At 47.9% G+C, this 23401-nt stretch overlaps 1 protein-coding gene and 1 long non-coding RNA gene across 2 annotated transcripts in view; one reads left to right on the forward strand and one right to left on the reverse strand.

Moving 5' to 3' along the window:
* Positions 1–2542: 2542 nt before the first annotated feature.
* On the forward strand, positions 2543–16572 carry LOC116968105. Its single transcript, XR_004410410.1, has 4 exons — positions 2543–2582; positions 5508–5517; positions 13182–13255; positions 16562–16572. It is a non-coding gene; the product is annotated as an uncharacterized LOC116968105 (long non-coding RNA).
* ripk1 (receptor interacting serine/threonine kinase 1) overlaps positions 13326–23401 on the reverse strand; it is a 38079-nt gene continuing 28003 nt past the window's right edge. The window contains exons 9-12 of the mRNA XM_033014704.1: positions 21437–22018; positions 20481–20573; positions 18260–18415; positions 13326–13949 (exon numbers count right to left, since the gene is read on the reverse strand). Coding sequence (XP_032870595.1) covers positions 13666–13949; positions 18260–18415; positions 20481–20573; positions 21437–22018 — 1115 coding nt within the window. The 3' untranslated portion in view covers positions 13326–13665. The remainder of the gene's footprint in view (positions 13950–18259; positions 18416–20480; positions 20574–21436; positions 22019–23401) is intronic.

The raw sequence follows: 23401 nt of genomic DNA on the forward strand, positions 1-23401 counted from the left end.
CGCTCCCCAGACTGGACATCCCCTCCCCCAGACCAGACACCCCTTCCCCCCAGACCAGATACCCTGCCCCTCCCCAGACTAGACACCCCTTCCCCCAGACCAGACTCCCCCCCCCCTGACCAAACACCCCCATCCCAGACTAGACATCCCCTCCCCCAGACTAGACATCCCCTCCCCCCCCAGACCTGACACCCCCCCAAACTGGGACTGCTTGGTCGACACTCGCTCGCCCGCTCGCGCCTTGACTAGATAGAGCTTTTAAAGCTAGCGAAGTCAAGGGATATGGGGAAAAAGTAGGAACTGGGTACTGTGTGTGGATGATCAGCCATGAGTTTTCATTCCTGCCTTCTCCCCATATCCCCTGACTCCGCTATCTTTAAAAGCTCTATCCAAACTCTCTCTTGAAAGCATATAGAGAATTGGCCTCCACTGCCTTCTGAGGCAGAGAATTCCACAGATTCACAACCCTCTATGTGAAAAAGTTTTTCCTCATCTCTGTACAAAATGGCTTACCCCTTATTCTTGACACCATTCAGATAATTAGCCATGGATTATCAGCCATGATCACAGTGAATGGCAGTGCTGGCTCGAAGGGCCGAATGGCACCTATTGTCTATTGTCCTCTAGCTAGCTACCTAGCTATCCAGTATGTACCTCAGTCAAGATAGCTACCTAGTTATCCAGTATGTAGCTCAGTCTAGATGGAGACCTAGTTATCTATTATGTAGCTCAGTCTAGCTAGCTACCTAGCTATCCAGATATGTAGTGTTCAAGAAGGAACTGCAGATGCTGGAAGATCGAAGGTACACAAAAATGCTGGAGAAACTCAGCGGGTGCAGCAGCATCTATACATATCCAGATATGTAACTCAGTCGAGCTATCTACCTAGTTATCCAGTAAGTAACCATCCAGCTAGATATTTAGCTATCCAATATGTAGCTAGCTGCCTAGTTATCCAGTATGTAGCTCAGTCTGGTATTTAGCTCAGTTTAGCTAGCTATCTTGCTAGACACAAAATGCTGGAGAAACTCAGCAATTGAGGCAGCATCTATGGAGAGAAGGAATTGGTGATGTTTCGGGTCAAGACCCTTCTTCAGACTGATGTCAGGGAGGGGGTTGGACAAAGAAAGAAAGTGAGCGGAGACAGTGGGACTAGTGGGAGGACTGGGAAGGGCGAGGGGATGGAGAGAGAGAGCAAAGGCTACCTGAAGTTAGAGAAGTCAACTTTCATACCGCTGGGGAGTAAACTACCCAAGCGAAATATTAGGTGCTGTTCGTCCAATTTGCACTGGGCTTCACTCTGACAATGGAGGAGGCCCAGGGCAGAAAGGTCAGATTGGAAATGTGAGGGGGAGTTGTAGTGCTGGGCCACCGTCTATGCCGCATCTGTGCCCAGGAAACTTCTTCCGTCTCCGCGGCATCTGCATCCAGGAAACCACTGATTTCCATCCTGCACTCAAATTCACTTGGACCATCCCCGACATCTCCCTACCGTTTCTAGATCTCACCGTCTCCATCACAGGAAACAGACTATTGACCGATATTCACTATAAACCTACTGATTCCCACAGCTATCTGGACTACACTTCCTCCCATCATTCTTCTTGTAAAGACTCTATCCCCTACTCCAAATTCTTCTGTCTACGCCGCATCTGCACCCAGGACGAGGTGTTCCATACTTGGGCATCGGAGATGTCCTCATGCTTTAGGGAACGGGGATGCCCCTCTTCCATTATAGATGAGGCTCTCACTGGGGTCTCCTCGATATCCCGCAGCTCCGCTCTGTTCCCCCTCCCCCATTCGTAAGATGGACAGGGTTCCCCTTGTCCTCACCTTCCTCCCCATCAGCCATCACATACAGCACATAATCCTTCAACATTTTTGCCACCTCCAAATAGATCCCACTACTGGCCATATCTTCCCATCTCCACCCATTTCTGCTTTCCGCAGAGACCGTTCCCTCCGTAACAACCTTGTCAACTCGTTCCTTCCCACCGAAACCACCCCCTCCCCAGTAACTTTCCCCTGCAACCGCAGGAGATGCAACACCTGTCCCTTTACCTCCCCCCTCGACTCCATCCAAGGACCCATACAGTCTTTCCAAGTGATGCAGAGGTTCACTTGCACCTCCTCCAACTTAATCTACTGCATCCGCTGTTCCAGGTGTCAACTTCTCTAATTCGGCGAGACCAAGGGCAGGCTCGGGGATAATTTCGTTGAACACCTCCGCTCAGTCCGTCTTAGCCAAGCTGATCTCCCGATGGCCCAGCACTAACTCCCCCTCCCATTCCCAATCTGACCTTTCTGTCCTGGGCCTCCCCCATTGTCAGAGCGCAAATTGGAGAAACAGCACCTCATATTTCGCTTGTGAAGTTTACACCCCAGTGGTATGAAAGTTGACTACATTAACTTCAGGTAGCCCTTGCTCTATCTCTCCTTCCCCTTCCCAGTCCTCCCACTGTCTCCGCCCACTTTCTACTTTGTCCTACCCCCTCCGTCTGAAGAAGGGTCTCGACCCGAAACTTCGCCAATTCCTTCTCTCCATAGATGCTGCCTCACCCGCTGAGTTTCTCCAGCATTTTGTATCTACCTTCGATTTTATCAGCATCTGCAGTTCTTTCTTAAACTTGCTATCTTGCTATGCAGTATGAAGCCATCTAGCTAGCTACATAGTTATCCAGTATGTAGCTCAGTCCAGCTAGCCATCTAGCTATCCAGTATGTAGCCTTCTAGCTTGCTATCTAGCTATCCTGTTTGTAGTGCAGTCTAGCTAGCTACCTATTTATCCAGTATGTAGCTCAGTCTAGCTAGATACCCAGCTATCCAGTATGTGGCTCAGTCTTGCTAGCTATCTAGCTATCCAGTACGTAGCCATCTTGCCTGCTACCTAGTTATACAATATGTAGCCATCTAGCTAGCTACCTAGCTAACCAGGTGAGTAGCTCAGTCTAGCTATCTACCGAGCTATCCAGTATGTAGCTCAGTCCAGCTATCTGCCTAGTTATCCAGTATGCAGTCATCTATCTAGCTATCCAATATGTAGCTCAGTTTAGCTAGCCATCTAGCTATCCAGTATATAGCCATCTAGCTGTCCAGTATGTAGCCATCTAGCTGTCCAGTATGTAGCTCGGTCTAAGGTAGACAAAAATGCTGGAGAAACTCAGCGGGTAAGGCAGCATCTATGGAACGAAGGAAATAGGCCAAAACCCTATTTCGGGCCAAAACCCTTCTTCAGACTGATATGAGGGTGGGTGGGGTGGGGGTGTGGGGGGGGAGAAGAAAGGAAGAGGAGGAGCCAGTGGGCTGAGGGAGAGCTGAGAAGGGGAGGAGAAAGTAGGGACTACCTGAAATTGGAGAAGTCAATGTTCATACCGCTGGGGTGCAAACTGCCCAAGCGAAATATGAGGTGCTACTCCAATTTACGGTGGTCCTCACTGGCCATGGAGGAGGCTCAGGACAGAAAGGTCGAATTCGGAATGGGAGGGGGAGTTGAAGTGCTGAGCCACCGGGAGGCCAGGTTGGTTATTGCGAACCGAGCGGAGGTGTTCGGCGAAACGATCGCCAAGCCTACGCTTGGTCTCACTGATGTAGAGCAGCTGACATCTAGCTAGCTATCTAGCTATCCAGTATGTTGCTCAATCTAGCTAGCGATCTAGCTATCCAGTATGTAGCCATCTAGCTATCTAGTATGTAGTTCAGTCTAGCCAGCTACCTAGTTATCCAGTATGTATCCATCTAGCTAGCTACCTAACTATCCAATATGTTGCTCAGTATAGCTAGCTATATAGCTATCCAGTATGTAGCTCAGTCTAGCTAGCTACCTAGTTATCCCCTCACCCCCCATTTACTGGTGCCCTCCCCTCACCCCCCATTTACTGGTGCCCTCCCCTCATCCCCCATTTACTGGTGCCCTCCTCTCATCCCCCATTTACTGGTGCCCTCCCCTAATTCCCCCATTTACTACCTGATCCTTACATCCTTAAACACACATATGCAAGTGAGGAACTGGGGCAACAGTAAATGGGGAATCTTCTCTCTGTCCCAACATGACCGTAGTCCTCCTACTAGTTTCACTATTGTCCTGCCGAGTTTCACTTTTTGTATCCTCTTGTTACAACCTTTTCCACAGCTAATAATGGACCATTGTGGGCTCCACCTTTCTTTGGTCGTTGGTGTTGACTTTGATTTGTTCTTTTCACACCTTTTAATCGATTTGTTCTTTTCGTATCTCGCGTTTCAATCTCCCCTGACTCTCAATCTGAAGAGTCCCGATTTGAAACGTCACCTATCCATGTTCTCCACAGATGCTGCCTGACCCGCTGAGTTACTCCAGCACTCTGTGTCTATATAAACTAAATCTCAATAGACCATAGACAATAGGTGCATTCTGGACTCCCCCAACATCGGGAACATGTTTCCTGCCTCTGGCGTGTCCAAACCCTTAACAATCTTATATGTTTCAATGAGATATCCTCTCATCCTTTTAAACTCCAGAGTGCTCCATTCTCTCAGCATATGACAGTCCCGCCATCCTGGGAATTAACCTTGTAAACCTACGCTGCACTCCCTCAATAGCAAGAATGTCCTTCCTCAAATTAGGAGACCAAAACTGCACACAATACTCCGGATGTGGTCTCACTAGGGCTCTGTACAACTGCAGAAGGACCTCTTTGCTCCTATATTCGATTCCTCTTGTTATAAAGTCCAACATGCCATTCGCTTTCTGCTGTACCTGCATGCTTACTTTCGTAGACTGACGAACAAGGACCCCCAGATCCCGTTGTACTTCCCCTTTTCCCAACCTGATGCCATTTAGATAGTAATCTACCTTCCTGTTTTTGCGACCAAAGTGGATAACCTCACATTTATCTGCATTAAACTTCATCTGCCATGCATCTGCCCACTCCCCCAACCTGTCCAAGTCACCCTGCACTCTCATAGCATCCTCCTCACAGTTCACACTGCCACCCAGCTTTGTGTCATCTGCAAATTTGCTAATGTTACTTTTAATCCCTTCATCCAAATCATTGATGTATATTGTAAATAGCTGCGGCCCCAGCACCGAGCCTTGCGGTACCCCACTAGTCACTGCCTGCCATTCTGAAAGGGACCCGTTAATCCCTACTCTTTGTTTCCTGTCTGTCAACCACTTCTCTATCCATGTCAGCACTCTACCCACAATACCATGTGCCCACTAATCTCCTATGTGGGACCTTATCAAATGTCTGAAATAATAATAATAATAATAAACTTTATTTATAAAGCGCTTTAAACAACCGCAGTTGCCACAAAGTGCTGTACATGAGAACTCATGGACAAAAAGTTATTACAAACCATTAAAAACCGTAAAACGAAGGACTAAAAACAGTAAAAATTAAAAGACATTAAAAGCACTAAGAACAGGAGCAATGTCTCAGCCAGTGTCGAATGCCAGAGAATAAAAATGAGTTTTTAGGGAGGATTTGAAGATGGACATTGAGGGGGCCTGTCTGATGTGCAACGGCAAGGTGTTCCAAAGTGCCGGAGCAGCAACAGAAAAGGCTCTATCCCCTCTGAGCTTCCGCTTAGACCGTGGTACCTCAAGGAGCAGCTGATCAGCTGACCTGAGGCACCGGGCAGGAGCATATAGGTGGAGCAGCTCAGAGAGGTAAGGCGGGGCGAGGCCATTCAACGATTTGAAAACAAATAAAATAATTTAAAAATGAACTCGAAAGTGCACTGGGAGCCAGTGAAGGGAGGCCAAAATTGGCGTAATGAAAGTCCAGGTACACTACATCCACTGGCTCTCCCTTGTCCATTTTCCTAGTTACATCTTCAAAAAATTCCAGAAGATTAGTCAACCATGATTAGTCAACCTGCGGCGACTTTTGCGGAGCTCCGGAAAATAAAAGGCTCAACTACAACTTCCAACAACTTACCTGGATCAGAAAAACGGCAGAAATCGGTGCCGTTTCCGACAAGCTGCTTGAGCACCTCAAGGCGCTCGCAATTTTGCGATCTCCCGCAGCTGCGGGAACCCCGGACTTTAAACTTTCCCACGCTGGCTGTGGAACTTCCGACCCGACTGAGGATCCCAGGTACGGTACCTGGAGACCCCAGGATGACCCCCAGAGCCGACGGGCTGGATCTCCCAAGAACAACGGAGCTGGAGCTGCCGACTTTGAGGGAACCCCCGTTCGTTACGGAGCTGGAGATGCCGTCTGTGAGGGAATCCCCGTTCCAGCGCAGGTCCGCAGAAACAGCAGGTACAGCAAGTACAGTACCTGGAAACAAAGGGTAAGCCTCCATTGTGTCCGGAAACGTGGCCGACGGGCCTCACTCTCACTCTATACCCATGACTGCGTAGCCAACCACAGTGTGAACTCCATCATCAAGTTCGCTGACGACACCACTGTTGTGGGACGTATCACTGATGGGGATGAGTCAGAATATAGAAGGGAGATCGAGCAACTGTCCATATGGTGCCAGCACAATAACCTGGCCCTCAACACCAGCAAAACCAAGGAACTGATTGTGGACTTTGGAAGAAGTAGGAGGGGGACCCACAGCCCCATTTATATCAACGGGTCGATGGTTGAAAGGGTCAAGAACTTCAAATTCCTGGGCGTGCACATCTCTGAAGATCTTTCCTGGTCCGAGAACACTAACGCAATTATCAAAAAAGCTCATCAGCGCCTCTACTTCCTGAGAAGATTACGGAGAGTCGGTTTGTCAAGGAAGACTCTCTCTAACTTCTACAGGTGCACAGTAGAGAGCATGCTGTGTTGCATCGTGGCTTGGTTCGGCAATTTGAGCGCCCTGGAGAGGAAAAGACTACAAAAAGTAGTAAACACTGCCCAGTCCATCATCGGCTCTGACCTTCCTTCCATCGAAGTGATTTATCGCAGTCGCTGCCTCAAAAGGCTGGCAGTATCATCAAAGACCCACACCATCCTGGCCACACACTCATCTCCCTGCTACCTTCAGGTAGAAGGTACAGGAGCCTGAAGACTGCAACAACCAGGTTCAGGAATAGCTACTTCCCCACAGCCATCAGGCTATTATATCCTGGCTCGGACAAAACTCTGATTATTAATAACCACTTTCTGCTATTTGCATTTTATCAGTTTATTTATTCATGTGTGTATATATTTATATCATGGTATATGGACACATTTATCTGTTTTGTAGTAAATGCCTACTATTTTCTGTGTGCTTAAGCAAAGCAAGAATTTCATTGTCCTATACAGGGACACATGACAATAAACTCACTTGACTTGATTTTCCCTTCGTAAATCCATGCTGACTCAGACCGATCCTGTTACTGCTATCTAAATGTTCGGCTATCTCATCTTTTATAATTGACTCCAGCATCTTCCCCACCACCGATGTCAAGCTAACTGGTCTATAATTCCCTATTTTCTCTCTCCCGCCTTTCTTAAAAAGTGGGATAACAGTAGCTACTCTCCAATCCACAGGAACCGATCCTGAGTCTATAGAACATTGGAAAATTATCACCAATGCATCCACGATTTCTAGAGCCACTTCCTTAAGTACCCTGGGATGCAGACCATCAGGCCCTGGGGATTTATCAGCCTCAACCTGGGTAAATTTCACCCACCCAGGGGGTAAATTTGTTGATTCTGGATTTGTACTGTTTTTTTCTCATTGACTGACTGTGTTTGGTTCTGGTTCACCGGTATCTGTTCATCATTAGTTGTTCATAAATAAGTGAAATAACATTGATATGTGCTATTGAAGTTGCCTGGGGTAAACGGGATGAAAAAGGTTGGGAAACCCCTGAACTAAATGATTGTTCTTTTAAACCATGAACCCTCTGTCTATAGCAAGTGACTGAAAGCAACTGAATCTGGTGTAAACTACAAACTCACTTTGTTGAGTTCTTGCTATTTGTGGTTTACAACTTCCCTAGCTGCAAAAAAACACAGGATAAGGGAATAACGTTCACTGCAAAGCCAGCAAAGTCCAATCAAGCAAGGATAGGCCGAGGGTCACCAATGAGGTAGATGGTTCAGTTGCCTGATAACAGCTGGGAAGAAGCTGTCCCTAAATCTGTGGGTGTGTGCGTTTTCACACTTCTGTACCTCTTGCCCGACGGGAGAGGGTAGAAGAGGGAGTGGCCAGGGTGCGCCTCATCCTTGATTGTGCTGCTGGCCGTGAGGTGTAGATGGAGGGGGCAGAAGCTTTGTAAAGTTCACTTGTGGCTTTGAGGTCAGGATTTACAGACTGGGGATTTACGAATTTCCGATGATTTCACTTTCAATTTGATTTTGTTCGCAGTGATCACTTCGTGTCAGAGTGACAGTCGGGACAGAATCTCTGGAGTTACAAACAGGCATTGTACGGTACGTGCGTTTAATGTTGATAAATTGTAATGTTACTTTAGTATTCATGTGCTTCAGCTATTTGTTTACTTTAGTTTTCTTCCGTTCAGTTTAATCCAGTTTAGTTCAGTTCATAGAGTCACAGACTGATACAGTGTGGAAACAGACCCTTCGGCCCAACTCACCCCACACCGCCCAACATGTCCCACCTACACTAGTCCCACCTGCCTGGACTTGGCCCATATCGCTCTAAACCTGTCCTATCCATGTACTGTTGAACTGCTTCTTAAACATTGGGATAGTCCCAACCTCAACTACCTCCTCCGGCAGCTTGTTCCATACACCCACCCTTTATTGTGAAAAAGTTACCCCTCAGATACCTATTAAATCTTTTCCCCTTCACCTTGAACCCATGTCCTCTGGTCCTCGATTCCCCTACTCTGGGCAAGAGACTCTGTGTATCTCACCGATCTATTCCTCTCATGATTTTATACACCTCTTTAAGATCACATCTCATCCTCCTGCGCTCCATGGAATAGAGACCCAGCCTGCTCAACCTCTCCCTGTAGCTCACACCCTCTAGTCCTGGCAACATCCTCGTAAATCTTCTCTGGACCGTTTCAAGCTTGACAACATCTTCCCGATAACATGGTGCCCAGAACTGAACATAATATTCTAACTGCAGTCGCACCAACTTCAGTTTAGTCTAATTCAGTTTACTTCAGTTAGTTCAGTTACTGTAAGTTCAGGTTAGTTTAGTTTATTGTCACGTGTCAAAGGTCAAGGTCAAAAACTTTATTTGCCATTTGTGCTTACACACATAGGAACTCTTGTGCGGCTATTCAGAGAGTCAAGTCAAGTCAAGTTAAAAATTAAAATTAAAAATTAAAAAATTTAAAAGACACACAGAAGACACATAATCCATCAAAAACACATACCACTCCAGAAAAAAAAAAAAAAAGAAAATGCCTAAAACCCTATACAAAGGGGAAAGTGAGAGCATTGTAACTTGCACAAACCCTATATCAGGACATCAGTTCATTTTGTTTTGTTTTGGCCAAGAGTCTCACTGTTGCAGGGAAGAAGCTCTTAAAAAAGCGTGTTCTATTTGTGGCGATGCTGTCCGCTCGTCTGTGCCTGAGGTTGTATGTGCAGTTTTTGTGTTTGAGCAGGGAGTGAGCTGGATGTAGTGTGTCTCTGATGATTCTCTCTGCTCTTTTTTGACAGCGCTGTGTGTAGATTGTGTCCATGGAGGGGAGTTCAGTTCTGATGATCCTCTCTGCAGTCTTTATGACTCTTTGCAGAGCCTTCCTCTCTGTCTGTGTGGTGTTTCCATACCACACCGTGATGCCTGTGGTGAGGATGCTCTCTATCAGTCCTTTGTAGACCTGGGTGAGAGGGCGACAGTGCAGAACAGCTTTTCTGAGCAGCCTGATGAAGTACAGTCTCTGCTGAGCTTTTTTCACTGTGGCTGCAGTGTTCAAAGTCCAGTTCAGATCTGATGTTACTTGTAATCTCAGGTATCTGTAACTGTCAGCCCTCTCCACCACAGTCCCCTTGATGATGAGGGGCTGCAGGGGGGGTGGATTTTTTCTGAAGTCCATTATTATTTCTCTTGTCTTGTCTGTGTTGAGGCTTAGGTCGTTCACCTCACCATAGGCAAGAATGTCGTTCACCAGACTCCTGTAGCCCGACTCGTTCCCCCCCCTTGATGAGGCCCAGGATGGTGATATCATCCGCATACTTAATAATGATGGTGTTTTCCTGGGTGGAGACACAGTCGTGTGTGTACAGGGTGAAAAGTTTGGGACTGAGACAGCAGCCTTGTGGTGATCCTGTGCTGACGGTGAGCTCTGCAGACACCCTCCTTCCCATCCTCACCACCTGTGGTCTTTCAGTCAGGAAATCCAAGATCCAGTTGCAGGTGGGAGTCGGGACGCCGAGGTCTGTCAGCTTCTCAGTCAGCCTGCCCGGGCGAATGGTGTTAAAGGCCGAGCTGTAATCCAATAACAGCGTTCTGACGTATGTTCCTCTGCTGTCCAGGTGTTGCAGGATGTGGTGTAAAGCAATGGCCACTGCGTCGTCCACTGAGCGGTTGGGGCGGTAGGCGAACTGGAGGGGGTCAAGGTACAGTAAAAGGCTCTTGTTACGTGCTAATCAGACAGTTGGAGAGTGCAGAGAGGAACTTCCCGACGGGCTGCGTGGCCAGAATGCTTCCCGATGGGCTGCAGTTGTGGGCTGGGAATGCAGCCGGAGGCCTTTATTGAAACGCCGCGGTCTCGATACCTCCCGGATCGCCGCGTAGAAGCCCGGGTCGGGGCCTCGCAGGTAGAAGCTTGGGTCGGGCGATACCCAGCTGAGTTACTCCAGCACTCTGTGAAACGTCACCTATCCATGTTCTCCACAGATGCTGCCTGACCCGCTGAGTTACTCCAGCACTGTGAAACATCACCTATCCATGTTCTCCACAGATGCTGCCTGACCCGCTGAGTTACCCCAGCGTCTATCTTGTGTCTGTGTCTATCTTGGGTACATGAATAAGACATGTTTGGATTGGATTGGATTCAATTTTATTGTCATTGCACTTTTCAGTGCAACAAAATGGTTTAGCCTGCAGTCATAGCATAGAATAAATAACAAAACAAACACTCAACACAGTTTAATGTCCCATAGTCATTGTCTCTTCCCTCCTTGTTCTCCCTCTACGCTGAGGCAATCCAGGCCTCCGATGTTGTGACCCCGCCGGGTGATGGTGAGTAAGTCCCGCGGCTGAATCCGAGCTCCGCAAACGGGCCGGTTCAAACTCCGCAGCCCGGGGCGGTCGAAGCTGCCGCCCTCCAGTCCAGCGGATGCAGCTGTTGTTGCGGGAGCTCCGGAAAAACAGGTTACCAACCTGTGAGCTCCCGACGATGTCGTCCACTGGCCGCGGCCAAGCCTCCGAGGCTCCAAAGTCGGGTCGGAAGTTGGGTCGCCCCGCAACCACAGCCCCGAAGTCGGCCAGCCTCGTGTTGGTAAGTCCTGGCTCTGCCTCCGGAGCCTCGAGGTCGGTCGCAGTTGGAGGCCGCCAACTCCGCGATAGGCCTCAGCGCAGACGGACACGGAGGATACGGCAGGAAAGGTCGCAACCCCCCCCCCCCCCCCCCCCAGAAGGAAGAGTCAAAAAACATGTTACACCCACCCCCCCACACATACACAACTAAATAAACCAAAATAAACTAACACGGGATAAGAGAAAACAAAAAAAAGAAAAGACAAACGGACTGCACGCGAGCCGCAGCTGCAAGGCAGCGCCGGCACTTCCGGAGGTTTAGAGGGATATGGGCGAAACGCAGTCAGGTGGGACTAGTGTAGATGTGACATGTTTGCCGGTGTGGGCAAGTTGCGCCGAGGGGCCTGTTTCCACACTGTATCCATGTGTATAGGAATAGTGCACTGAGTCAGTATTAAGTATAAAGGGAGTTTAAAATAAAAAACAGATACATTTGGAGATTTTCTTATTTTTATTATCCATTGTTTCGAAAATATATACATATAAACCACATAAAAAGTACATAAATAGTGGTAAATTTCAAATACAATCATGAGATGGGCTTTCGTTAGAAATACACAATGTGACAAGTCCCAACCACATTCACGTCTTCTGAAAACATGAACTAGAAATGCCTGAACATTCAATAATATGGCAGATGTTCAAATTCAAGTTGATTAGTTTAGTTTAGTTTAGGGATACAGCACGGAAACAGGCCCTTCGGCCCACCGAACAGCAATCCCCGCACATTAACACTACCCTACACATACTAGGGACAATTTACTTTCATACCAAGCCAATTAACCTACCAACCTGCACGTCTTTGAAGTGTGGGAGGAAACCAAAGATCTCAGAGAAAACCCACGCAGGTCACGGGGAGAACGTACAAACTCTGTACAGACAACACCCGTAGTCGGGATCGAACCCGGGTTTCTGGCGCTGTGAGGCAGCAAGTCTACCGCTACGCCATCGTGCCCCCCAAATAATTCCTGAACAATCTGTACTCATAGTGTGGAAACAGGTCCTTCGGCCCTTTGAGCCAGCACCGCCATTCAATGTGATCATGGCTGATTATCCACAATCAGTACCCCGTTCCTGCCTTCTCCCCATATCCCCCGACTCCGCTATCTTTAATAGCCCTATCTAGCTCTCTCTTAAAGGTATCCAGAGAACCGGCCTCCACCGCTCTCTGATGCAGAAAATTCCACATACTCACCACTCTCTGTGAGAAAAAGTGTTTCCTCGTCTCCGTTCTAAAGGGCTTACCCCTTATTCCTAAACTGTGGGCCCTGTTTCTGGACCTCCCCGACATCGGGAACATGTTTCCTGCCTCTAGCGTGTCCAAACCCTCAATAATCTTATATGTTTTAATAAGATCCCCTCTCAAACTTCTAAACTCCAGAGTGTACAAGCCCAACCACTCCATTGTTAGAAACTTGAGCAACAATATTAATGCTGGAGCACTAGCTCCTTGTGTCTCATGTATTACATTCTTTTTTAACTGATCGCTTGATTATCCTGTACAAATTAATACTTAACTGCAAATTAAACAACATAATGGAGATAATATAAATTGGCGTGATAAAACTCACTTATTTAATTAACACTGCAGAAAGTTGAAGCAAAAGTGTCCAAAACAATAATTCTTCATTTTGTACCAGTGCTCCATAACGACGCAGGCATCTCTTTTGCTGTTCCCATCATTAAAAATGTAGAAAAGTACTGGAGTAGGTTGGACTCACTTATTTAATTAACACTGCAGAAAGTTGAAGCAAAAGTGTCCAAAACAATAATTCTTCATTTTGTACCAGTGCTCCATAACGACGCAGGCATCTCTTTTGCTGTTCCCATCATTAAAAATGTAGAAAAGTACTGGAGTAGGTTGGAGATCTCAGAACCTGAGGTCTGACCTTAACCTTCCTGTTCATCGGGGTGTGTGTCTGTCATATCACCTTGGCTTTGCACCATGAATTGCAGACCCCACTTTCCCTGGCCCCCGCATTTGCGATGTGTGTGTGTGTGTGTGTGTGTGTGTGTGTGTGTGTGTGTGTGTTCCACTCTGACACTCGCCGTTCCCGGTTTTTCAGCGAGTGCTGCGAACTAGACATTCACCGGCGGTCCGCTGAAAAATCGCCCAAGTGGGACAGGCCCTTAACGCTGTGAGGCAGCAGCTCTACCCGCTGCACCACCAATAGGAACCTGTGTGGCAACTTTTTATGTTACACATTATTACACGTTACACTGCTGCGACAGTGTGCCAAAATTTCCCGCATAAAAACACGAAGACAGCAATGCATTGAAACGGGATGAAAGTTAGGAGCATTTCTGAAGGTGGAGGACGAGGTCTGACCTTTTGCAACTGAGGAGGGCTTGAACCACTTTATCAAGAGTGGCGCCTTTGAAGCCTTCTTTCATCTGCCATTTGTGCAACATCTTATAGACTTTCTCCTTCAGTCCATCCCTCTCGTAGTCATGGTCGATTTCATCGATCTCGGGCTCGCGGAAGCCGAGTTTACGGGCGCAGTGTTTCCAATCCTTGCCCAGCTCCCCGCGCAAGAGGTCCAAGTGAGATTCCGTGACGGGACGACCATCTGAAACTGGGGAGAAAGAGGAACGTCAGAGGCACCCACTCCAACAGCGCTCAACAAAGTGGAAACATAGAAACATAGAAAATAGGTGCAGGAGTAGGCCATTCGGCCCTTCGAGCCTGCACCGCCATTCGATATGATCATGGCTGATCATCCAACTCAGTGTCCCATCCCTGCCTCCTCTCCATACCCCCTGATCCCTTTAGCCACAAGGGCCACATCTAACTCCCTCTTAAATATAGCCAATGAACTGCCCTCAACTACCTTATATGGCAGAGAATTCCACAGATTCACCACTCTCTGTGTAAAAAATGATTTTCTCATCTCGGTCCTAAAAGACATCCCTCTTATCCTTAAACTGTGAACCTAGTTCTGGAGTTCCCCAACATCGGGAATAATCTTCCTGCATCTAGCCTGTCCAACCCCTTAAGAATTTTGTAAGTTTCTATAAGATCCCCCCTCAATCTTCTGAATTCTAGCGTGTACAAGCTGAGTCTATCCAGTCTTTCTTCATATGAAAGTCCTGCCATCCCAGGAATCAGTCTGGTGAACCTTCTCTGTACTCCCTCTATGGCAAGAATGTCTTTCCTCAGATTAGGAGACCAAAACTGTACGCAATACTCCAGGTGTGGTCTCATCAAGAACCTGTACAACTGCAGTAGAACCTCCCTGCTCTTATACTCAAATCCTTTTGCTATGAATGCTAACATACCATTTGCTTTCTTCACTGCCTGCTGCACCTGCATTCCTACTTTCAATGGCTGGTGTACCATGACACCCAGGTCTCGTTGCATCTCCCCTTTTCCTAATCGGCTACCATTCAGATAATAGTCCACTTTCCTGTTTTTGCCACCAAAGTGGATAACCTCACTTTTATCCATATTATACTGCATCTGCCATGCATTCGCCCACTCACCCAACCTATCCAAGTCACCTTGCAGCCTCCTAGCATCCTCCTCACAGCTAACACTGCCCCCCAGCTTCGTGTCATCCTCAAACTTGGAGATGTTGCATTCAATTCCCTCATCCAGATCATTAATATATATTGTAAATAGCTGGGGTCCCAGCACTGAGCCTTGCGGTACCCCACTAGTCACTACCTGCCATTCTGAAAAGGACCCGTTTACTCCTACTCTTTGCTTCCTGTCTGCCAGCCAGTTCTCTATCCACATCAATACTGAACCGCCAATACCGTGTGCTTTAAGTTTGTATACTAATCTCTTATGTGGGACCTTGTCGAAAGCCTTCTGAAAGTCTGGAGAACAGCTAACGCCGATAAACACAAAAAGCTGGTGTAACACCGCCCTCTGAGACAGAGAATTCCATAGATTCACAACTCTCTGTGAGAAAAAGTGTTTCCTCATCTCCGTTCTAAATGACTTACCCCTTATTCTTAAACTGTGGCCCCTGGATCTGGACTCCCCCAACATCGGGAACATGTTTGCTGCCTCTAGTGTGTCCAAACGCTTAATAATCTTATATGTTTCAATAAGATCCCCTCCCATCCTTCCCAACTCCAGAGTGTACAAGCCCAGCCGCTCCATTCTCTCAGCATATGACAGTCCCACCATCCCGGGAATTTACCTTGTAAACCTTCACTGCACTCCCTCAATAGCAAGAATGTCCTTCCTCAAATTAGGGGACCAAAACTGCACACAATACTCCAAGTGTGGTCTCACTAGGGCTCTGTACAACTGCAGAAGGACCTCTTTGCTCCTATATTCGATTCCTCTTGTTATAAAGTCCAACATGCCATTCGCTTTCTGCTGAACAAGGATCCCCAGATCCTGTTGTACTTCCCCCTTTCCCAACTTGACACCATTTAGATAGTAATCTGCCTTCCTGTTTCTGCTACCAAAGTGGATAACCTCACAATTATCCACATTAAACTGCATCTGCCATGCATCTGCCCATTCACCCAACCTGTCCAAGTCACCCTGCATTCTCATAGCATCCTCCTCACAGTTCACACTGCCACCCAGCTTTGTCATCTGCAAATTTGCTAAAATGACTTTGAATCCCTTCATCCAAATCATTGATGTATATTGTAAATGTCGGATATGGTCCAAGTGAATTTGAGTGCAGGATGGAAATTAGTGGTGTCTTGGGCGCAGTTACAATAACAAAGATAGTAGACAGTTGATGTTCTGGTTCCTCACCAAGTTTCATTCCTCACCAACAGAGCTACCCCACCTCCTCTGCCCACCTATCTGTCTTTTCGATAGGACGTATACCCTTGAATATTCAGTTCCCAACCCTGGCCCTCTTGCAGCCATGTCTCTGTAATTCCCACATCATACTTGCCAATTTCTAACTGAGCCTCAAGCTCGTCTACTTTATTTCTTATAGTTCGCGCATTGACGTTTCACAGAGTGCTGTAGTAACTCTGCGGTTCAGGCAGCATCTCTGGGGAACATGGATAGGTGACGTTCCACAGAGTGCTGGAGTAACTCAGCGGGTTAGGCAGCATCTCTGGAGAACATGGATAAGTGACATTTCACAGAGTGCTGGAGTAACTCAGCGGGTCCGGCAGCATCTGTGGAGAACATGGATAGGTGACGTTCCACAGAGTGCTGGAGTAACTCAGTGGGTCAGGCAGCATCTCTGTGGAACATGGATAGGTGACGTTTCACAGAGTGCTGGAGTAACTCAGCGGGTCAGGCAGCATCTCTGGAGAACATGGATAGGTGACGTTTCGGGTCGAGACCCTTATTCAGACTGAGAGTCAGGGGAAAGGGAAACGAGAGATAGAGACGGTGATATCGAACAGATGAATGAAAGATATGCAAAAAGCAATGATGATCAAGAAAAGGTGGAGCCCACAATGGTGCAATGTTGGCTGCAGGCAAGGTGATAACGAGTTATACAGGTGGCGAAACTCAACAGGACAAGTTACCATGTTATAGGAAAGATACTGTCAAAATGGAAAGGGAAAATGTACGTAAGAATAATTCTCATAGATACAGCATGGAAACAGGCCCTTCCCCTCTTATCTTAAAGATATGTCCTCTGCTTTCTCTGAACCATCCTATCACAACTAGAGAGTAGTCCTGAGCTACTGTCTACCTCGTTGGAGACCCTCGGACAATCTTTGATCGGACTTCACTGGACTTTATCTTGCACTCAAATTGTTCATGTTATTCCCTTTAATCTGAATCAGTACACTGTGGACAGCTTGATTGTAATCACGTGTTGTCTTTCCGCTGAGTGCTTAGCACGCAAGAAAGGCTTTTCACTGTACCTCGGTACACGTGACAATAAACTAAACTCAACGAGTGGCATGGTGTCGTAGCGGTAGAGTTGCTGCATTACAGTACCGGAGTCCTGAGTTCCATCCTGACTACGGGCGCTGTCTGTACGGAGTTTGTACGTTACCCCTGTGACCGGGTGGGTTTTCTCTGAGATCTTCAGTTTCTTCCAACGCTCCAAAGGCGTACTGGTTAATTGGCTTGGTATAAATGTAAATTGTCCCTCGAGTGTGTAGGGTAGTGTTAATGTGCGGGCATCGCTGGTCGGTGTGGATTCGGTGGGCCGAAGGGCCTGTTTCAGCGCTGTATCTCTAAACTAAACTAAACTCTTGATTCCCTTACTCTGGGTAAAAGATTCTGTGCATTCACCCGATCTATTCCTCTCATGATTATATACACGAGAACATATTAATTAATCCATACCAATAAACAGAGGCACAATGCTGGAGTAACTCAGTGGGACAGGCAACATCTCTGGTGAGAAGGAATGGGTGACGTTTCGGGTCGAGACCCTCCAGCAGACTGAGATTCAGGGGAAGGGGAAACGAGAGATATAAACGGTGATGTGGAGGAGATATAGAACAAATGAATGAAAAATAAGCAAAAAAATAACAAACTTAAAGGCCTGTCCCACGAGCATGCGACCTAAAGGGCCGGTCCCACCACGTGGTCCTAACGTGGTCGCTTGAGCCGTACGGCATGCGGCAAGCGCGACCAAAACAGAAGCGGGAGCCACGCGGAGGTCGAGTGAGTGACACAGCGTCGAGGCGGCTGCGGGCCGGCAGGCCGTTGCCGGGCGGAATTTTTAAACACGGTCAGTTTTTCGGAGCCCCGCGCGATGTCGGAAACCAGCTCCGCACAACTCCATACGGCTCCGGCGATCGAAGTGGGTGACCGGCCCCGCGAGGTCATACGGCTCAAGCGACATGCTTGCCGCATGCAAGCGCATGCTGGTGGGACCGGCCCTTTAGGTCGCGCTTGCCGCATGCAGGTCGCATGCTCGTGGGACAGGCCCTTTACTTTTCAATAAACTGTTCATTGTTTTATTTGACGTCAAAAACGTTGTCATACCCAAATTCTGCTGAAGATGAGCGTTAGCTGTCTGCCTGGGCGGCTTGACGTCTTTATGTTTTTTTTTGTTGGTGACCTTTTTTTCAACGTACATAGTGTTATTGTCACCAATCTGAACACTCCTGGTGTGGGACAAGCAGATGCTGTGCTGACCTTCTACAGAATGGGAGACAAGAAACAGCAGAAGATTTACAAGATAGACACAGAGTGCTGGAGTAACACAGCGGGTCAGGCAGCATCTCTGGTGAACATGGATAGGCGATGTTTCGGGTCGAGACCCTTCTTCAGATTGAGAGTCAGAGGAGAGGAAGACACAGAGATAAGGAAGGGTAAGGTGTGAAAATGAGAGATCAAAAGAGATGCGGCTGAAGGAGAATGTGAATTAGATCATTGTTAGCTAGGATAAGATGACAACAAAGCAAACAGATAAAATGTAATCGGGGACAGTCAGACTGGTGGGAGAAATGGGAAGGAGGAGGGAATGGAGGGAGGAAAAGCAAGTCTTACTTGAAGTTAATGTTCATACCGTTGGGGTGTAAGCTGCCCCAGTGAAATATGAGGCGCTGTTCCTCCGATTTGCGCTAGGCCTCACTCTGGCAATGGAGGAGGCCCAGGACAGAAAGGTCAGTGTAGGAATGGGAGGGGGAGTTAAAGGGTTTAGCAACCGGAAGATCAGGTTTTACGAGGCTGTTGCCAGGACACGAGGGCTTGAGCTACAGGGAGAGGTTAGGACTTTATGACTGAGATGAATTTATAGTGTCATATAAAATCATGAGGGGATTACATAGGGTGGATGCACAGTCTTTTACCCAAGGTAGGTGAATCAAGAACCAGAGGTCACAGGTTTAAGGTGAGAGGGGAAAGAGTTAACAGAAAGTTCCTCCAGGGATTTGATGGCACTGGGCCTGTACTCGCTGGAGTTTAGAAGGAGGAGGGACCTCATTGAAACATACCGAATAGTGAAAGGCCTGGATAGAGTGGATGTGGAGAGGATGTTTCCACTAGTGGGAGAGTCTAGGGCCAGATGTCACAGCCTCAGAATAAAAGGACGTTCCTTTTGGAAGGAGATGAGGAGGAATTTCTTTAGTCAGAGGGTGGTGAGTCTGTGGAATTGATTGCTATAGAATGCTGTGCAGGCCAAGTCAATGGATATTTTTAAGGCAGAGATATATAGATTCTTAATTAATGCGGGTGTCAGGGGTTATGGGGAGAAGGCAGGAGAATGGGGTTAAAAGGGAGAGATAGATCAGCCATGATTGAATGGCAGAGTAGACCTGATGGGCTGAATGACTCCAATAACATGAACATAAACTTATGAAGAAGGGTCTCGATCTGAAATGTCACTTATCCATGTTCTCCAGAGATGCTGCCTGACCCGTTGAGTTACTCCAGCACTCTGTGAAACGTCACCTATCCATGTTCTCCACAGATGATGCCTGACCCGCTGAGTTACTGCAGCACTCCGTGTCATTTTTTAGTGTTTGGTTTGTAGTTTTAGTTTTAAAGAACAGAAATCCGCCATTCGGCCCACTGAGCCCGTGTCGACCAGCGATCACCCGCGGAGGGAATTGCACAGTTGACGTACAGGTCAGGACTCTCCTTCAGACTTCTTCTGATGACGGGTCTCGACCCGAAATGTCATCTGTCCATTTAGACAGGTACATGGATAGGAAAGGTTTAGAGGGATGTGAGCCAACAGGATCAGCTTACCCCGTGCTTACTAGCACTATCCTACACACACTAGAACCAATTAACTATTTTTTTACCGAAGCCAATTAACCTACAAACCTGTACGTCTTTGGAGCGTGGGAGAAAACCGGAGCACCCGGAGAAAACCCACGCAGGTCACGGGGAGAAAGTTCAATATCTTCAACACGGAGAGTTAGTGTAAGAACTCTCTGAAGAAACCAACCCTTAGTTTAGTTTAGTTTAGAGATGCAGCGCGGAAACAGGCCCTTCGGCCCGCGCCAACCTGCGATCCCCGTTCATTAACTCCATCCTATGCCCACCAGGGACAATGTTTTTACATTTTCCAAACCAATTAACCTACAAACCTGTACGTCTTTGGAGTGTGGAAGATCTCGGAGAAAGCCCGCGCAGGTCACTGAGAGAACGTACAAACTCCGTACAGACAGAACCCGTAGTCGGGATCGAACCCGGGTCTCCGGCGCTGCATTCGCTGTAAAGCAGCAACTCTACCGCTGCGCCACCGTGACCTTACCTTGGCCAAAATTCTTCAGGTTGCTCTGTTCCGTCTGGCTGACAGGATTCCGGATATAATTCCCAACGTAGATATCAGATACACTTTGAGGTCCTGACATTGGAAGGAAATAAGACAAAAGAAACATTCGGAACGAGTTGTAAATCAGCCTTTACGAATGCCGGTGTAGACTCGATGGGCCGAATGGCCTAATCCTGCCTCTGTAACTTTATCAACCTTATGAACTATTGAACCTTTTAAATATTAAAGATGCAAGGAAGTTTGTAAGGAGAGTATGGAGGCGTAGTGATCCATAGACACAAAATGCTCGAGTAACTCAGCGGGTCAGGCAGCATCTGCGGAGAACATGGATAGGTGACGCTTTGGGTCGAGACATTTCTTCAGACTGAGAGTCAGGTGAGTTACTCCTGCATTTTGTGCCTATCTTCAGTTTTAACCAGCATCTGCAGTTCCTTCCAACACATGGGTTTAGTTTAGTTCACAGATGCAGCGCCCAAATAGGGCCTTTGGCCCACCAAGTCCACACCGACCAGCGATCCCTGCAGATTAACACTATCCTAAGCCTGGGACAATTTTTACATTTACACCAAGCCAAATTAATCTGCAAATTTGCACATGTTTGGAGTGTGGGAGAAATCCGAAGATATCGTAGAAAACCCACGATGTAACGGGGAGAACGTACAACCTCCGTGCAGACAGCACACTTAGTCAGGTTTGAACCCAGGTCTCTGGCGCTGTGATGCAGCGACTCTACCGCTGAGCCACTGTAACAAATGGTGTACTCTGGGTAGCACATTACCTCCCCACGGGTAGACACAAAACGCTGGACCCTTCTCCTCGACCCAAAACGTCGCCCATTCCTTCTCTCCAGAGATGCTGCCTCACCCGCTGAGTTACTCCACCATTTTGTGTCTACCTTCGATTTAAACCAGCTTCTACAATTCTTTCTTACTCACCTCCCCATGGGTATTGATTCCAGGTACCGAGCTGTGCTTTCGATGAGGCAGCGGTCTCCGGAGTGGGAACGAGAGCTGGTGTCTGTAGAGCAGGGGATCTGTAGTCCACGAGGTACCCCGGGTAACTGTGCTTGCTCGGGTGCTGGAAGTTGGTCTCCTCCTTGATGATCCGCGAGAGGTCGGCCGAGGGGTGGTGGGAGGTGTACAGGTCCTCGTTGGGTTCTGCCCTAGGCAGGCTGGTGGCCACGGCAGGGTAAGAGCTGCCGAAGGCCGGCTCGTTGGAGACCCGCTTGCTCCGCTCCTTTATCAACTCGTCCCGGATGCCTTCTAGCCGGTTGGCCGCTGCCAACGAGGCGCCTAGCCGGGTGCCCGCCGCCAACGAGGCATCTAGCCGGCTGCCCGTCTTGTGGTACCTCAGCTCCTCCCCAAGCTTCCTCCTCACTTGCTCGTCCTCCCTGCTCTCGCACGAGCTGTCCTGCTGGTTCTCGACCGGCTGGCTCAACCCGCTGGCGTTGAAGGAGCCCTCCAGCGAGTGACCGTTCGCAGATGCCACTTGTGAGCTGTGCAGTGAAAACGGGTCGTCTGCAAGGAAAACGGTACACGTTACAGTCACGCGTTCATACAGTGAGTGATAGGAGCAGGATGAGGCTCTATAAGGCGCTGGTCAGGCCGCATTTGAACTATTGTGAGCAATTTTGGGCCCCATATCCGAGGATGGATGTGCTGGCTCCGGAGAGGGTCCAGAGGAAGTTTACAAGAATGATTCCAGGAATGAGGTCATAAGGAATAGAAGTAGAATTAGGCCATTCGACCCATCAAGTCTACTCCGCCGTTCAATCATGGCTGATCTACCTCTTCCTCCTAACCCCATTCTGCCTTCTCCCATAACTCCCGACACCGTACTAATCAAGAATCTATCTATCTCTGCCTTAAAAGTATCCACTGACTTGGCCTCCACCGCCGTCTGTGGCAATGAATCTCACAGATTCACCACCCTCTGATTAAATAAATTCCTCCTCATTTCCTTCCTAAAGGAACGATCTTTAATTCTGAGGCTGTGCCCTCTGGTCCTAGACTCTCCCACTAGTGGAAACATCCTCTCCACATCCACTCTATCCAGGCCTTTCACTATTCGGTAAGTTTCAATGAGGTACCGAAGTACCTTCTAAACTCCAGCGTGTACCTGTTTTTTGTATTCTAGTCTTTTTTACCACCAATTCCACTTGCAAATTATCTTCTTGGGAATCTTACACCAGCACTCGCAAATCCCTTTGCAGCTCCGATTTATGGATTTTGTAACCATTTAGAAAATAGTCTACTCCTATATTTCGTCACCTATCCCTTTTCTCCAGAGATGCTGCCTGACCCGCTGAGTTACTCCAGCACTCTGTGAAACGTCACCTATCCATGTTCTCCACAGATGCTGCCTGACCCGTTGAGTTACTCCAGCTTTTTGTGTCTGCCCTCTCTTCCATTGACTCCATCTGCACCTCACGCTGCCTCGGCAAAGCTAGCAGCATAATCAAGAACCAGTCTCACCCCCGCCACTCCTTCTTCTCCCCTCTCCCATCAGCCAAGAGGTACCGAAATGTGAAAACGCACACCTCCAGATTCAGGGACAGTTTCTTCCCAGCTGTTATTAGGCAACTGAACCATCCTACCACAACTACTATCTACCTCATTGGTGACCCTTGGACTAACTAGGATCAGACTTTACTGGACAAAACCTTGTGCATGTTATTCCCTTTAACATAGTAATCATGTATTGTCTTGCCGCTGACTTGTCAGCACGCAACAAAAATTTTGCACTGTACCTCGTGACAATAAACTGAACTCAAACCATCTACACTAGTCCCACCTGCCTGCACTTGGTCCATATCCCTCTAAACCTGCCTATCCATGTACCTGTCTAAATGTTTCTTAAAATGTTTCCCAGCCGCAACTACCTCCTCTGGCAGCTCGTTC

This window comes from Amblyraja radiata, chromosome 2, assembly GCF_010909765.2.
Source record: "Amblyraja radiata isolate CabotCenter1 chromosome 2, sAmbRad1.1.pri, whole genome shotgun sequence".
Classification (NCBI taxonomy): domain Eukaryota; kingdom Metazoa; phylum Chordata; class Chondrichthyes; order Rajiformes; family Rajidae; genus Amblyraja; species Amblyraja radiata.